Here is a 16,199-nt window from a genome sequence, read left to right as displayed (position 1 = left end):
TATATTAGAATATATATAGAACCCTTTATAGGATGTTGGAAGTGTCTGAGTATACAGTATATATAGAATATATATAGAACCCTTTATAGGAGGTTAGGAACCAACATGTTGGATACAGTTATATAGACTATATAATAGAACCCTTGCTAGGAGGTTAGGAAGTGTCTGAGTATACAGTATATATAGAATATATATAGAACCCTTTATAGGAGGTTACAAGTTTGTTTCTGAGTATACAGTATATATAGAATATATATAGAACCCTTTATAGGAGGTTAGGAAGTGTCTGAGTATACAGTATATATAGAATATATATAGAACCCTTTATAGGAGGTTAGGAAGTGTCTGAGTATACAGTATATATAGAATATATATAGAACCCTTTATAGGAGGTTAGGAAGTGTCTGAGTATACAGTATATATAGAATATATATAGAACCCTTTATGGGAGGTTAGGAAGTGTCTGAGTATACAGTATATATAGAATATATATAGAACCCTTTATAGGAGGTTAGGAAGTGTCTGAGTATACAGTATATATAGAATATATATAGAACCCTTTATAGGAGGTTAGGAAGTGTCTGAATATACAGTATATATAGAATATATATAAAACCCTTTATAGGAGGTTAGGAAGTGTCTGAGTATACAGTATATATAGAATATATATAGAACCCTTTATAGGAGGTTAGGAAGTGTCTGAGTATACAGTATATATAGAATATATATAGAACCCTTTATAGGAGGTTAGGAAGTGTCTGAGTATACAGTATATATAGAATATATATAGAACCCTTTATAGGAGGTTAGGAAGTGTCTGAGTATACAGTATATATAGAATATATATAGAACCCTTTATAGGAGGTTAGCCTGTCTGAGTATACAATATATATAGAATATATATAGAACCCTTTATAAGAGGTTAGGAAGTGTCTTAGTATACAGTACATATAGAATATATATAGAACCCTTTATAGGAGGTTATCCTGTCTGAGTATACAGTATATATAGAACCCTTTATAGGAGGTTAGCCTGTCTGAGTATACAGTATATATTTAACCCTTTATAGGAGGTTAGCCTGTCTGAGTATACAGTATATATTTAACCCTTTATAGGAGGTTAGCCTGTCTGAGTATACAGTATATATAGAACCCTTTATAGGAGGTTAGCCTGTCTGAGTATACAGTATATATTTAACCCTTTATAGGAGGTTAGCCTGTCTGAGTATACAGTATATATTTAACCCTTTATAGGGCTCTTTGTTCAGAACTCTAGAGGTTCTTCTTCACTGAATTGATCTTCATTATATCCAAACACACTGGTGGTCAGGGAGGCATCTCTTTGTTTGAACGATGGCCCACATCAACTCTGGCATTGCAATACATACATTACATTACAATATATTACAATACATTACAATACATTACAATACATTACATTACATTACATTACATCACATTACATTACAATACAATACATTACATCACATTACATTACAATACAATACAATACAATACAATACAATACAATACAATACATTACAATACATTACAATACAATACCATACATGATTCAATACATTTTAATAATTACAATACAATACATTACATCACAATACAATACATACATTACAATACATTACAATACATTACATTACATCACATTACATTACAATACAATACATTACAATACAATACAATACAATACAATACAATACAATACAATACATTACAATACATTACAATACAATACCATACATACATTACAATACATTACAATATATTACAATACAATACATTACATCACAATACAATACATACATTACAATACATTACAATACATTACAATACATTACAATACAATACATTACAATACAATACCATACATACATTACAATACATTACAATACATTACAATACAATACATTACATCACAATACAATACATTACAATACATTACATCACAATACAATACAATAGATGGACAGTAACTTTAGTGTTTGACCCCTCCTCTCTTCACTAGATGGACGGTAACTTTAGTGTTTAACCCCTCCTCTCTTCACTAGATGGACGGTAACTTTAGTGTTTAACCCCTCCTCTCTTCACTAGATGGACGGTAACTTTAGTGTTTAACCCTCCTCTCTTCACTAGATGGTTAGTAACTTTAGTGTTTAACCCTCCTCTCTTCACTAGATGGATAGTAACTTTAGTGTTTAACCCCTCCTCTCTTCACTAGATGGACGGTAACTTTAGTGTTTAACCCCTCCTCTCTTCACTAGATGGACGGTAAACTTTAGTGTTTAACCCCTCCTCTCTTCACTAGATGGACGGTAACTTTAGTGTTAACCCCTCCTCTCTTCACTAGATGGAGGGTAACTTGGAGGCAACTCTTAGTGTTTAACCCCTCCTCTCTTCACTAGATGGACGGTAACTTTAGTGTTTAACCCCTCCTCTCTTCACTAGATGGACGGTAACTTTAGTGTTTAACCCCTCCTCTCTTCACTAGATGGACGGTAACTTTAGTGTTTAACCCCTCCTCTCTTCACTAGATGGACGGTAACTTTAGTGTTTAACCCCTCCTCTCTTCACTAGATGGACGGTAACTTTAGTGTTTAACCCTACTCTCTTCACTAGATGGACGGTACAATAGTGTTTAACCCCTCCTCTCTTCACTAGATGGACGGTAACTTTAGTGTTTAACCCCTCCTCTCTTCACTAGATACGGGAACTTTAGTGTTTAACCCCTCCTCTCTTCACTAGAATACGGTAACTTTAGTGTTTAACCCCTCCTCTCTTCACTAGATGGACGGTAACTTTAGTGTTTAACCCCTACTCTCTTACTAGATGGACAGTAACTTTAGTGTTTAACCCCTCCTCTCTTCACTAGATGGACGGTAACTTTAGTGTTTAACCCCTCCTCTCTTCACTAGATGGACAGTAACTTTAGTGTTTAACCCCTCCTCTCTTCACTAGATGGACGGTAACTTTAGTGTTTAACCCCTCCTCTCTTCACTAGATGGACAGTAACTTTAGTGTTTAACCCCTCCTCTCTTCACTAGATGGACGGTAACTTTAGTGTTTAACCCCTCCTCTCTTCACTAGATGGACGGTAAACTTTAGTGTTTAACCCCTCCTCTCTTCACTAGATGGACGGTAACTTTAGTGTTTAACCCCTCCTCTCTTCACTAGATGGACGGTAACTTTAGTGTTTAACCCCTCCTCTCTTCACTAGATGGACAGTAACTTTAGTGTTTAACCCCTCCTCTCTTCACTAGATGGACAGTAACTTTAGTGTTTAACCCCTCCTCTCTTCACTAGATGGACAGTAACTTTAGTGTTTAACCCCCCCTCTCTTCACTAGATGGACAGTAAACTTTAGTGTTTAACCCCTCCTCTCTTCACTAGATGGACAGTAACTTTAGTGTTTCAACCTCTCCTCTCTTCACTAGATGGACGGTAAACTTTAGTGTTTAACCCTTATGTGTCCAAGGACCAAACTTTTGAATATTATTTTCGGTGCACCTCAAGTAGGCTGGAAACATGACGTTTTTTTTTCTGATAACTAGTTAATTGCATCCTCCATGGAGCCCAGTTTCATAATATTATGTTATGTTATATAGTAATCGCTACAAAACAGGTCTTATTTTAGGTCATTCTTCTTCCTGCCAGCTCCTATTAGTTCTATTGAGCTCCGTGGAATCAACTCACCTTCTGAACGTTCTATTCCCAGCTCATTGTTCTGTGTCACAATGGCAGCTTCACTATTGTATCAATGACACCTGCCGGCATTAGGCTTGAACGCTGACGTCAGGTTACTTATTATCAACAGGGTTACAGCTACTTGGTGAGCGTGATCAAATGTTCACCTGGATACACGTTGTGGTGACCCACAGTGCTAAACCTTAAATCTTTTCTGGTCATGGTTAACCATATTTGTTTTCAGAAAAAGGTATACCACCTAACTAAAACGAATGTCCCTGTCCTCTTTTTCAAGATAAGGCCAATTTAAACAGCCAGAAGAAGTTTTTAAAATTAAGAAACATCACTTTTTTTGATGACTTGTTTCTAAATGGCTGCTGGGTAATTTGATAAGCATCGAAATGTTCGTTCGTAGACATCGGATTGAGTGAAAGCTGCGCAGTTTCACTGAGTTAGAAAACAAATGGACAGGTGTAGCTCACTGATTTGTAGATCTGACGCAGATGCTACCTCAGATTATGAGCCTATCAGGTGTCGTGAATGAGTTATGTAGTAACAGAAGGCCACAGGGAGGAGCAAGAGACCTATAAACCCATACTGTTTTTATTAAACCTAACAATCAATCTGTATTTTATTTTTTACATCAAAACCCTACAGAAACTCTATAATCAATTTTGTCCTTGATCCCTAAATCAGAGAAGGCCACAGCCCATAATGTTTTTTTTTATAAAGCCCTTTTTACATCAGCATCTAACCCTACATATTACCTATTTTAGCATTAACATTAACCCTAATTATTTTAGAAACTGTTTTAGTAATAATATTATGTTAGTAAATACCATTATAGTACTAAATAGCACTGATTATTTTGTTAATCAAAACCTGTCTCAGCATTTTGCTGTTTTTGTTTTGTTATTTTATTATATTTATTATTGCAAGGCAGAACACTTGATCAACAAGCCACGTGTTTTATTTTTCAAATGTGGTTTGAACTGGGTGACCTGGAAACCTCTATGTGAAAGTCTAGCAATTGGCGTGTGAAAGATGGGGCAGGTTAGAGACTGATCAAAGAATTAACCAGAAAAATACACTTTATTCCTCAGCTGCCCCACCAATGTCTGTAAATAAATAACTTTTAATTGCAAAATGTCCAATAGATGGCAGCATATGACCACGAAGCATCAGTTATAGTCTACAAGCAGCATATGACCACGAAGCATCACTTATAGGCTACAAGCAGCAATATGATGGACCATGAAGCATCACTTATAGGCTACAAGCAGCAATATGATTGACATAAAATAGCATGCAACCACAGACTATATGTCCCATGATTTTCTAAAATGGTCTCTCATTACTTTAGTTAGCTGTATATCTCCTATTAGGGCTGTGTTGCTTTTGGGAGAGAAAAACAAGTGACTATAGCAGGTATTGAATCCCAGGTAAATAATCACTAGTCAAAACCTCAACCTTAGTATACATTCATTATAAAAATCACCTTAATATCTGATATTGCTTATAAACAACCTCGGAATAGAAAAGACAGAGTGGGACTTCCAGCCCGTCAATAAATGACATCATGCAACCCAGCAGTTAGCAAATAGCACATTTTCCAACTCCTTAGCCACTGGGTGAAAACCTGAGTTAATCTTGGGGAATAAGCCTGATACATGGTATCACTTGTTATTCATAATTATTACACATAAATCATTGCCAAAAGCACAAGACATATATTATTAATGTATTGATCACATACTGTTGCATGTAGGTCTATATTATTAATGTATTGATCATATCAAATATCAAAACATTATTTTTATCTGCTCCAAAACAATTACATGTGGAGCAGGAACCACTGACTCACTGCATTATTCTATAGTATTATCAAGACACCTGCTGTTAACTCTTAACTACTTAGGACACCTGCTGCTAACTCTTAACTACTTAGGACACCTGCTGTTAACTCTTAACTACTTAGGACACCTGCTGTTAACTCTTAACTACTTAGGACACCTGCTGTTAACTCTTAACTACTTACATGCTGTTAACTCTTAACTACTTAGGACAGCTGCTGTTAACTCTTAACTACTTAGGACACCTGCTGTTAACTCTTAACTACTTAGGACATGTTAACTCTTAACTACTTAGGACACCTGCTGTTAACTATAACACTTAGGACAGCTGCTGTTAACTCTTAACTACTCAGGACACCTGCTGCTAACTCTTAACTACTCAGGACACCTGCTGCTAACTCTTAACTACTTAGGACACCTGCTGTTAACTCTTAACTACTTAGGACACCTGCTGTTAACTCTTAACTACTTAGGACACCTGCTGTTAACTCTTAACTACTTAGGACACCTGCTGTTAACTCTTAACTACTTAGGACACCTGCTGTTAACTCTTAACTACTTAGGACACCTGCTGTTAACTCTTAACTACTTAGGACACCTGCTGTTAACTCATAATTACTTAGGACACCTGCTGTTAACTCTTAACTACTTAGGACACCTGCTGTTAACTCTTAACTACTTAGGACACCTGCTGTTAACTCTTAACTACTTAGGACACCTGCTGTTAACTCATAATTACTTAGGACAGCTCACGAGGTGTCATAAATTTCTGCCAACTAGGTGGGACTAGAGACTTCATAAATAGCTTTAATTTATACCCAAGTGTAAAATGTCTTTATTCTCAGCACTTATACTACTAATGTTCTACTCTGAGACACTTTGGCGATATGGACCCAGATCTCAAAATATTGTTATAAAAAAAACATAGAATGTTTGTTTTACATAATAATAAATAATTCATATTACTAATGTGCGCGCGTCCCCGTACAGAACCGTCCGCGTCCCCGTACAGAACCGTCCGCGTCCCCGTACAGAACCGTCCGCGTCCACGTTCGGTGTGGCGACAAGGATATTGTCCGGTTACGCGCAGAGTGGACTGAGGTGATCTTGGGGAATAACGACGGTGTTTGTTACAGTGTTGAGACACCGAAGTTTACTGTTCAATTTGCTTTTTTCTTTACGGTCAGGGACAGTATGAGTGTAGACAGATCCTTTTCACTCTCTATCCTTGTTTCAATTTGTGTTTCACCGGATTCATCATCGAGACGAGGGACAGAACGACCTGCTAACTAACCAGCAGCATCCTAGTTATCCTAGCTAGTCGGTACAGCTCGGTAAGCTAGCTAGCTACTCTACCAGCAGCATCCTAGTTATCCTAGCTACTCGGTACAGCTCGGTAAGCTAGCTAGCTACTCTACCAGCAGCATCCTAGTTATCCTAGCTAGTCGGTACAGCTCGGTAAGCTAGCTAGCTACTCTACCAGCAGCATCCTAGTTACCATAGCTACCACTACATCATCACCGGCTGTCTGCATTTCTTGTGGACCGATGGAGCTCCCCGGTTGTTTCTTCCACCTGTTAAATCCCGGTGAGGCTTCTCCCTCTCTCGTTGACGGATGCTGGCTACCTCTGTCCGGTTCTCCTCTCTTCACTAGATGGACGGTAACTTTAGTGTTTAAACCTCTGTGTCCAAGGACCGAACTTTTGAATATTATTTTCAGGACGCCTCAATAGCAGGTATTGAACCCCGGGTAAATAATCACTAGTCAGAACCTCAACCTCAGTATACATTCATTATAAAAAATATATTTCATATCTGATATTGTGAGTAAACAACCTCGAGAGTGCGTCTTCCAGCCCTCCAATAAATTACATCATTCAACCCTCCCGGTTAGTAAATGTACCTCAACATGCCCCCGGAGAAGGCAGAGTAACGACACCAGCCTTTTAGCGGGGCTGACAGACTGACTACAACGCTCGCGTCGATAAATGAAATTCGCCATTTTAAATGACACACATTTTAAATGACACACTGCTCGCGCGCGTTAACTAACGTCTGGAAGTCAGTTATATTTGTGAAACTCTTCTTATGTTTCCCCATCTGAACTCAGAGTAGATGAGAGATGTAATGTTTGTCTCTGTTGTGTTGAAGTCCAATCAAGCAGGAGAGACCAGCCTCCCCTGTACCCAGCTGTGTGTCCATGAAGAGTGACCGGTCTATGTATCAACCTATACACTTTAGAGAGGGAGACTTTTCTACTGAACAAAGGTAAGAAGAACTCATGGGTCCTGGTCAGTGAGTTAAACAACACTGTCTCTAGTCATTTCTCCTCCCATTTTCCCATTTATTGTTGTTGTTATCATAATCCATAGACTAATCATTTTGTCCATTTTCATAGTCCTAAAACAATATTAAACAAACACAACATTCCCTCCGTGTGTGTGTGTGTGTGTGTGTGTGTGTGTGTGTGTGTGTGTGTGTGAACTCCCTGGATGAGGAGATGTAATCTCATGTTTTGTCCACAGAAACCAACAGGAGAGATCAGAGTCAGAGATTCTCAGTGGTCAGTCTTCCCAGAGTCATCAAACAGACCTGGACTCCATATTCAGTGTATGTGGTCCTGTTATGTACATTTGTTTTTGTTTACCTCAAGTAAAGTTGATCTGTCAATCATTCATTAATGTGTTAATGAGAAAGCATTTATTCTCTTGCTTAACTTATTTACTTTATTTATTTCAGATGCTTGAAGATAAAATTATGACATTTGTGAAGAACGAGCTGAAGATGTTCAAGAGGATTCTTAGTCCAGAACTCCCAGAAGGCTTTGAGAGTCAGAAGCAGGATAAGGAAGTGGTGGATGCTGAAGATGAGAAGCAGGAGAGCAGTGCCAGAGAGGGGGCTCTGAAGATCACACTGCACATCCTGAGGAAAATGAACCAGAAGGAGCTTGCTGACACACTGGAGAAATGTAAGATCTGTCTGCCTCATGTTGAAATGTTTTATAACATTTAAAAGCTGTAGCTAAAGTACAGCTAAAGTAGCTGTGTAACTCAATGATATTGTAGCAGCCTTAACACAACACCTAGTGACCTCATCAAGTAGCAGCAGGGATGTGTTGTGGTGATTCATTTAGAGAGAGAACATTAATAATACCATCCATAATACCAATAATAATATAATCAGTCACACCAGTCTGTAATGCATTATGAAAACATTTACACATTTATACAGTCAGTTTAGAGAATAAACCATTATAATTTACAACTTTATAACAGTCCTACAATACTGTAGACATTAAAACAGACATACTATTAATATCCTCTGTGTTATTTCTAGATTCAGATGATCCTGCTGTGATTTGCCAACGTGAACTCAAATCTAAGCTAAAGAAGAAGTTTCAATGTGTATTTGAGGGGATCGCTAAACAAGGAAACCCAACACTTCTCAATAAGATCTACACAGAGCTCTACATCACAGAGGGTGGAACAGGAGAGGTCAATAATGAACATGAGCTGAGACAGATTGAGACAACAACCAGGAAACAAGCAAGACCAGAGACTGCAATCAAATGTAACGACATCTTCAAACCCTTAACTGGACAAGACAAACTTATCAGAACTGTGCTGACAAAGGGAGTCGCTGGCATTGGAAAAACAGTCTCTGTGCAGAAGTTCATTCTGGACTGGGCTGAAGGAAAAGCAAATCAGGATGTCCAATTTGTATTTTCATTCCCTTTTCGGGAGCTGAATTTGATGAAAGAGGACAAACACACTTTCATTGAACTTCTCAATCACTTCTCAATGGAAACCAAACAATCAGGAATCTCCAACTACGACAAGTACAAAGTTCTGTTCATCTTTGATGGTCTGGATGAGTGCCGACTGCCCCTAGACTTCCAGAAGAACAAGATCTGTTGGGACGTCACAGAGTCAACCTCAGTGGATGTTCTGCTGACAAATCTCATCAAGGGAAATCTGCTTCCCTCTGCTCTCCTCTGGATAACTACCCGACCTGCAGCAGCCAATAAGATCCCTTCAGGGTGTGTTGACCAGGTGACAGAGGTACGAGGGTTCAATGACCCACAGAAGGAGGAGTACTTCAGGAAGAGATTCAGGGATGAGGACCTGGCCAGCAGAATCATCTCACACATAAAGACATCAAGGAGCCTCCACATCATGTGCCACATTCCAGTCTTCTGTTGGATTTCTGCAACAGTCCTTGAACACATGCTGGAACATAAGAGAGAAGAGATGCCCAAGACTCTGACTGAGATGTACACACACCTTGTGGAGTTTCATACCAAACAGAAGAATGAAAAGTATCTTGGGAAAGAAGAGACAGGTCCACACTGGAATAAAGAGAGCATTCTGTCACTGGGAAAACTGGCTTTTCAACAGCTTGTGAAAGGCAATCTGATTTTCTATGAAGAAGACCTGAAAGAGTCTGGCATTGATGTTAATGAAGCCTCAGTGTACTCAGGATTGTGCACACAGCTCTTTAAAGAGGAATGTGGGCTGTACCAGGACAAGGTGTACTGCTTTGTTCATCTGAGCATTCAGGAGTTTCTGGCTGCTGTATATGTGTTCCTCTCATTCATCAACAACAATGAGAATCTAATGGATGAACTGCAAACAAGTGACAAGTCTGAAGTTACTTTCTATAAGAGTGCTGTGGATAAAGCCTTACAAAGTGAGATGGGAAACCTGGACCTTTTCCTCCGCTTCCTTCTGGGCCTCTCATTGGAGTCCAATCAGAAGCACTTACGAGGTCTACTGACAAAGACAAGAAGCAGCTCAAAGACCCATGAAAAAACAGTCAAGTACATCAAGGAGAAGATCAGGAAGAATCCCTCTCCAGAGAGGAGCATCAATCTGTTCCACTGTCTGAATGAACTGAATGACCATTCTCTAGTGGAGGAGATCCAAAGCTACCTGAGATCAGGAAGTCTCTCAGAAGACGAATTGTCACCTGCACAGTGGTCAGCTCTGGTCTTTGTGTTGCTGACTTCAGAAAAGGAGCTGGATGTGTTTGACCTGAAGAAATACTCCAGATCAGAGGAAGGTCTTCTGAGGCTGCTGCCAGTGGTCAAAGCCTCCAGAGCTGTTCTGTGAGTAAATAACATGACATATAAGAACTAATCATCAGGAAGAAATATTCAGTTTAGAGAAAAATATGTATGATAATATCTATATAATATTATATTGGAAAACCTATTGAATAAATGCATTGATTTTCACATTAGTATAACAATATGACCATACAATTCTAGGAGATGGAAGATGAATCTATATGTTGTTTGGGAGAATAAACCAAATGCATCTGCCATTGTCCTTCTACACTACTGGTGTTAAATGAACAGTGTGTTTGTGAAGTCATGATGATCTCTTTGTCAGGCTGTCAGACTGTGGAGTCACAGAGGAAGGCTGTGCTTCTCTGGTCTCAGCTCTGGAGTCAAACCCCTCACACCTGAGAGAGCTGGACCTGAGTAACAATGACCTGAAGGATTCAGGAGTGAAGCTGCTCTCTGCTGGACTGGAGAATCCCCACTGTAAACTGGAGACTCTGAGGTCAGTATTATCAGATATGAAAGCACTTTATGTATGTAGTTCTCCCATTTGAAAAGTCGTAATTATTCGGTTATATTCACTTATAGTGTATTAAAGTAGTCATACGTTTAGTATTTGGTCCCATATTCCATGCCTGCAGTGATTACATCAAGCTTGTGATTCTACTAACTTGTTGAATGTATTTCCAGTTTGTCTTGGTTGTGTTTTGGATGTTTTTCCTAATAGAAACTGAATGGTGAATAATGTCCTGTCATTTTGGAGTCACTTCACTTGTAGATGTTACCATGATTATGAATAATAATGAATGAATCGAGAATAATGATGAATGAGAAAGTTACAGAGGCACAAAGATCAGACCCCCTCTGTTATTGGTAATGGTGAGAGGTTAGCATGTTTTGTTGTAGTCTCTGTTATTGGTAATGGTGAGAGGTTAGCATGTTTTGTTGTAGCCTCTGTTATTGGTAATGGTGAGAGGTTAGCATGTTTTGTTGTAGTCTGTTATTGGTAATGGTGAGATGTTTTGTTGTAGGTTAGCATGTTTTGTTGTAGCCTCTGTTATTGGTAATGGTGAGAGGTTAGCATGTTTTGTTGTAGCCTCTGTTATTGGTAATGGTGAGAGGTTAGCATGTTTTGTTGTAGCCTCTGTTATTGGTAATGGTGAGAGGTTAGCATGTTTTGTTGTAGTAGCCTCTGTTATTGGTAATGGTGAGAGGTTAGCATGTTTTGTTGTAGCCTCTGTTATTGGTAATGGTGAGAGGTTAGCATGTTTTGTTGTAGCCTCTGTTATTGGTAATGGTGAGAGGTTAGCATGTTTTGTTGTAGTCTGTTATTGGTAATGGTGAGAGGTTAGCATGTTTTGTTGTAGCCTCTGTTATTGGTAAGGTTAGATGTTTTGTTTAGCATGTGTTTTGTTGTAGCCTCTGTTATTGGTAATGGTGAGAGGTTAGCATGTTTTGTTGTAGCCTCTGTTATTGTTAATGGTGAGAGGTTAGCATGTTTTGTTGTAGTCTCTGTTATTGGTAATGGTGAGAGGTTAGCATGTTTTGTTGTAGTCTCTGTTATTGGTAATGGTGAGAGGTTAACATGTTTTGTTGTTGCCTCTGTAACTTTCTCACTCATTATTATTCATGATCCTTTAATGATTTTTCTTAATCATGACATCATCAGGATTAATTTATTATTGTTTAGAAACATGTTATCTACTCTCTTAGACAGAAAAGTTACTCCACTCATCATCCACCATTTTATTATTGGGCAAAACACAACCAAAAACACAACCAAAACAAACTGCAAATGCAACCAACGAGTTTACGACAAAAAACTACATTTTTGACTATTTTAATACACTATGAGTGAATTGTTCAGAATACTTAAGACTTCTTCAAATGGGGAGACTGCAAACATAAATTGTTTTCATTTTTAATAGTGAAACACATATGTCTTAAAATACCCTCAAATAAAAGGTTACATTATAAACTGTCACCTCATATGAAACATTTGACCTCAAATCCAAAATGTTGGAGAATAGAGCCACATTTAAAATGTTAGCTTCACTGTCTAAATAGATATGGTGTGGACTGTATACTCAATACAATCTGAATCTGATACCTCACTGTCTGTCTTCTGACTGATACTGATTTTTAAACTGGTCTGGTCAGTCTACTTACATATTTGTTAATATGCATCTTTCTATCTACAAGCAATACTTGGAAAATGTGTCATTTCTAGGCCTCTCTGGTCTGAGGCTAAACCCAACACGTTATTTGTGCACAGGTTACAGTGTAAGCAGAGAAAGCTAAGCGAAATATTTTAATACATCCTGTCTGTCATTGTATTTCTTCTGTGTTTCAGACTCACTGGCTGTAAACTCACAGACACATCCTGTAAAGTGTTGGCCTCAGTTCTCAGTTCAAACCCCTCACACCTGAGAGAGCTGGACCTGAGTAACAATGACCTGAAGGATTCAGGAGTGAAGCTGCTCTCTGCTGGACTGGGGAATCCCCACTGTAAACTGGAGACTCTGAGGTCAGTATTCCTGTAGTTGGTCAACAAGTGATAACTGTTCACCAGATCCACATGTGTTTACCAGACACACACAGTCCACACCATATGTGTTTGGACAGTGAGGTTTACAGTTTTAAATGTGGTGCTTTGCTAAATCTGATTCCTCACTGTCTGTCTTCTGACTGATACTGCTTTTTAAACTGGTCTGGTCAGTCTACTATAATATTTGTACTATACATGTTTCTATCTGCAGGCAATACTTTGATAATTTTTTATGATGATACACTATTTTACAAATAGATATGGAAGGTTTCAGGACACTGATGTATCTGAATATGTTGAAAAAAAATACTGTCACTATTTTCCCCACCAAAGAATATCAGTGTGATTTTAATATGATTTGACTCTTTGCAGGCTGTCAGGCTGTCTAGTCACAGAGGAAGGCTGTGCTTCTCTGGTCTCAGCTCTGAGGTCAAACCCCTCACACCTGAGAGAGCTGGACCTGAGCTACAATCACCCAGGAGACTCAGGAGTCAGACTGCTCTCTGCTGGACTGGAGGATCCACACTGCAGACTGGAGAAACTCAAGTATGTAGAGGGTTTATGTCAATGTTCATATCAGACATGTTGGACTTATCAGGCTAGTTAAGACAAACATTCTGACCACCACTTGGACAAAGTTATATGCTGATTGTGTGATGTTATATGTTTGCGTGTCTCCAGTGTGTGTGTGTGTGTGTGTGGCCAGTGTGTGTGTGTGTGTCTGTCTCCTGTGTGTGTGTGTGTCTGTCTCCTGTGTGTGTGTGTGTGTGTCTCCTGTGTGTGTGTGTGTGTCTCCTGTGTGTGTGTGTGTCTGTCTCCTGTGTGTGTGTGTGTGTCTCCTGTGTGTGTGTGTCTCCTGTGTGTGTGTGTGTCTGTCTCCTGTGTGTGTGTGTGTCTGTCTCCTGTGTGTGTGTCTGTGTGTCTCCTGTGTGTGTGTGTGTCTCCTGTGTGTGTGTGTCTGTCTCTGTGTGTGTGTGTGTGTGTCTGTCTCCTGTGTGTGTGTGTGTCTGTCTCCTGTGTGTGTGTGTGTGTCTGTCTCCTGTGTGTGTGTGTGTGTGTGTGTGTCTGTCTCCTGTGTGTGTCTGTCTCCTGTGTGTGTGTGTGTCTGTCTCCTGTGTGTGTGTGTGTGTGTGTCTCCTGTGTGTGTGTGTGTCTGTCTCCTGTGTGTGTGTGTCTGTCTCCTGTGTGTGTGTGTGTGTCTGTCTGTGTGTGTGTGTGTGTGTCTGTCTCTGTGTGTGTGTGTGTGTGTGTCCTGTGTGTGTGTGTGTGTGTCTGTCTCCTGTGTGTGTGTGTGACTCCAGTGTGTGTGTGTGTGTGTGTCATCAGTGTGTGTATGTGTGACTCCAGTGTGTGTGTGTGTGTGTGTGTCATCAGTATGTGTGTGTGTCTCCAGTGTGTGTGTGTGTGTCTCCAGTGTGTGTGTGTGTGTGTCTCCAGTGTGTGTGTGTGTGTGTGTCTCAGTGTGTGTGTGTGTGTGTGTGTGTCTCCTGTGTGTGTGTGACCAGTGTGTGTGTGTGTCACCCGTGTGTGTGTGTGTGTGTGTGTGGTGTGTGTGTATCCCTCAATGACTGTCTGTTCTTCTGCTTACCGCTACAGTGTGGAACATGGTGGAGAGAACAGAATGAAACCTGGACTTAGAAAATGTGAGTGTTGACTGCTGTGAAGAATATGACTAAGAATAAGTCTTAATTCAAGTTAAGTCAAAGACCAACATCATTACTTACTTGGTCATATTAAATATCAGCTGTAGTACTACAGAAACAGAAATCAGGGACACCAAAGATTACAAAGAATTGCTTTGTGTGTGTGTGTGTGTGTAATTAATGGGAATAAGTGTGTTTTATATTACCATACAGTATAACATATGATCATTCAACAAGTCTCAAGTTACCTTAACTTCTCCTTTTGATACCTAGAAACATCTACATTAAATGAATTAGTGAAAAGTGAGTTAACATTCTAATGTGAATGATGATGATTTCTAATATTGTGTCTGGTTTCATCCATCAGATGTCTGTGATCTCACACTGGACCTAAACACAGTAAACAGACACCTCTCTCTGTCTGAGGAGAACAGAAAGGTGACATGGAGGACAGAGGAGCAGCCGTATCCTGATCACCCAGAGAGATTTGAGGGCTGTGGACAGGTGCTGTGTAGAGAGGGTCTGACTGGGCGCTGTTACTGGGAGGTAGAGTGGAGTGGGAGAGGGGCTGATATAGGAGTGACATATAAAGGAATCAGCAGGAGAGGAGGAGGTGCTGGAGTCTGTTGGCTTGGATACAATGACAAGTCCTGGAGTCTGTTCTGCTCTGTCAACAGTTACTATGCCAGGCACAATAATAATCGGACTATCATAGTCGTCCCCCCCTCCAGCTCCCACAGAGTAGGAGTGTATCTGGACTGGCCAGCCGGCACTCTGTCCTTCTATAGAGCCTCCTCTGACACACTGACCCACCTGATCACATTCACCTCCACATTCACTGAGCCCCTCTATCCAGGGTTTTGGGTTTGGGGTGATGGTGACTCAGCGTCCCTGAAATAATAATAATCAGTGATACAAATACACACACACACACACACTGGACAAACACACACACACTGGACAAACACACACTCTGGACACACACACACTGGACAAACACACACTGGACAAATACACACACACACTCGCAGTGGTCACACACACACAGGACACACACACACACAGGACACACACACACACACAGGACACACACACACACAGGACACACACACACACACACTGGACACACACACTGGACACACACACACCCACACACTGGACACACACACACACTGGACAAACACACACTGGACAAACACACACACACACACACACAGTGACACACACACACACACACACACAGGACACACACACACACACACAGGACACACACACACTGGACACACACACACACACACAGGACACACACACACACTGGACACACACACACTGGACACACACACTCTGGACACACTGGACACACACACACACACTGGACACACACACACAGAC

General features: G+C 39.9%; 1 protein-coding gene across 1 annotated transcript in view; it reads left to right on the top strand.

Moving 5' to 3' along the window:
* LOC135571105 (NACHT, LRR and PYD domains-containing protein 3-like) overlaps positions 1-15,730 on the top strand; it is a 36,765-nt gene extending 21,035 nt beyond the window's left edge. Inside the window, exons 3-11 of the mRNA XM_065016912.1 lie at positions 7,703-7,819; positions 8,077-8,161; positions 8,291-8,519; positions 8,888-10,658; positions 10,945-11,118; positions 12,970-13,143; positions 13,537-13,710; positions 14,761-14,807; positions 15,175-15,730. Of these exons, the coding sequence (XP_064872984.1) occupies positions 7,703-7,819; positions 8,077-8,161; positions 8,291-8,519; positions 8,888-10,658; positions 10,945-11,118; positions 12,970-13,143; positions 13,537-13,710; positions 14,761-14,807; positions 15,175-15,707 (3,304 nt within the window). The 3' untranslated portion in view covers positions 15,708-15,730. The remainder of the gene's footprint in view (positions 1-7,702; positions 7,820-8,076; positions 8,162-8,290; positions 8,520-8,887; positions 10,659-10,944; positions 11,119-12,969; positions 13,144-13,536; positions 13,711-14,760; positions 14,808-15,174) is intronic.
* The last annotated feature ends 469 nt before the right edge of the window (positions 15,731-16,199 follow it).

This window comes from Oncorhynchus nerka, unplaced genomic scaffold (assembly GCF_034236695.1).
Source record: "Oncorhynchus nerka isolate Pitt River unplaced genomic scaffold, Oner_Uvic_2.0 unplaced_scaffold_764, whole genome shotgun sequence".
NCBI classification, from domain to species: Eukaryota; Metazoa; Chordata; class Actinopteri; order Salmoniformes; family Salmonidae; genus Oncorhynchus; species Oncorhynchus nerka.
The sequence above is the reverse complement of the archived record's forward strand: the minus strand, read 5'-3'. Positions and strand labels throughout refer to the sequence as shown.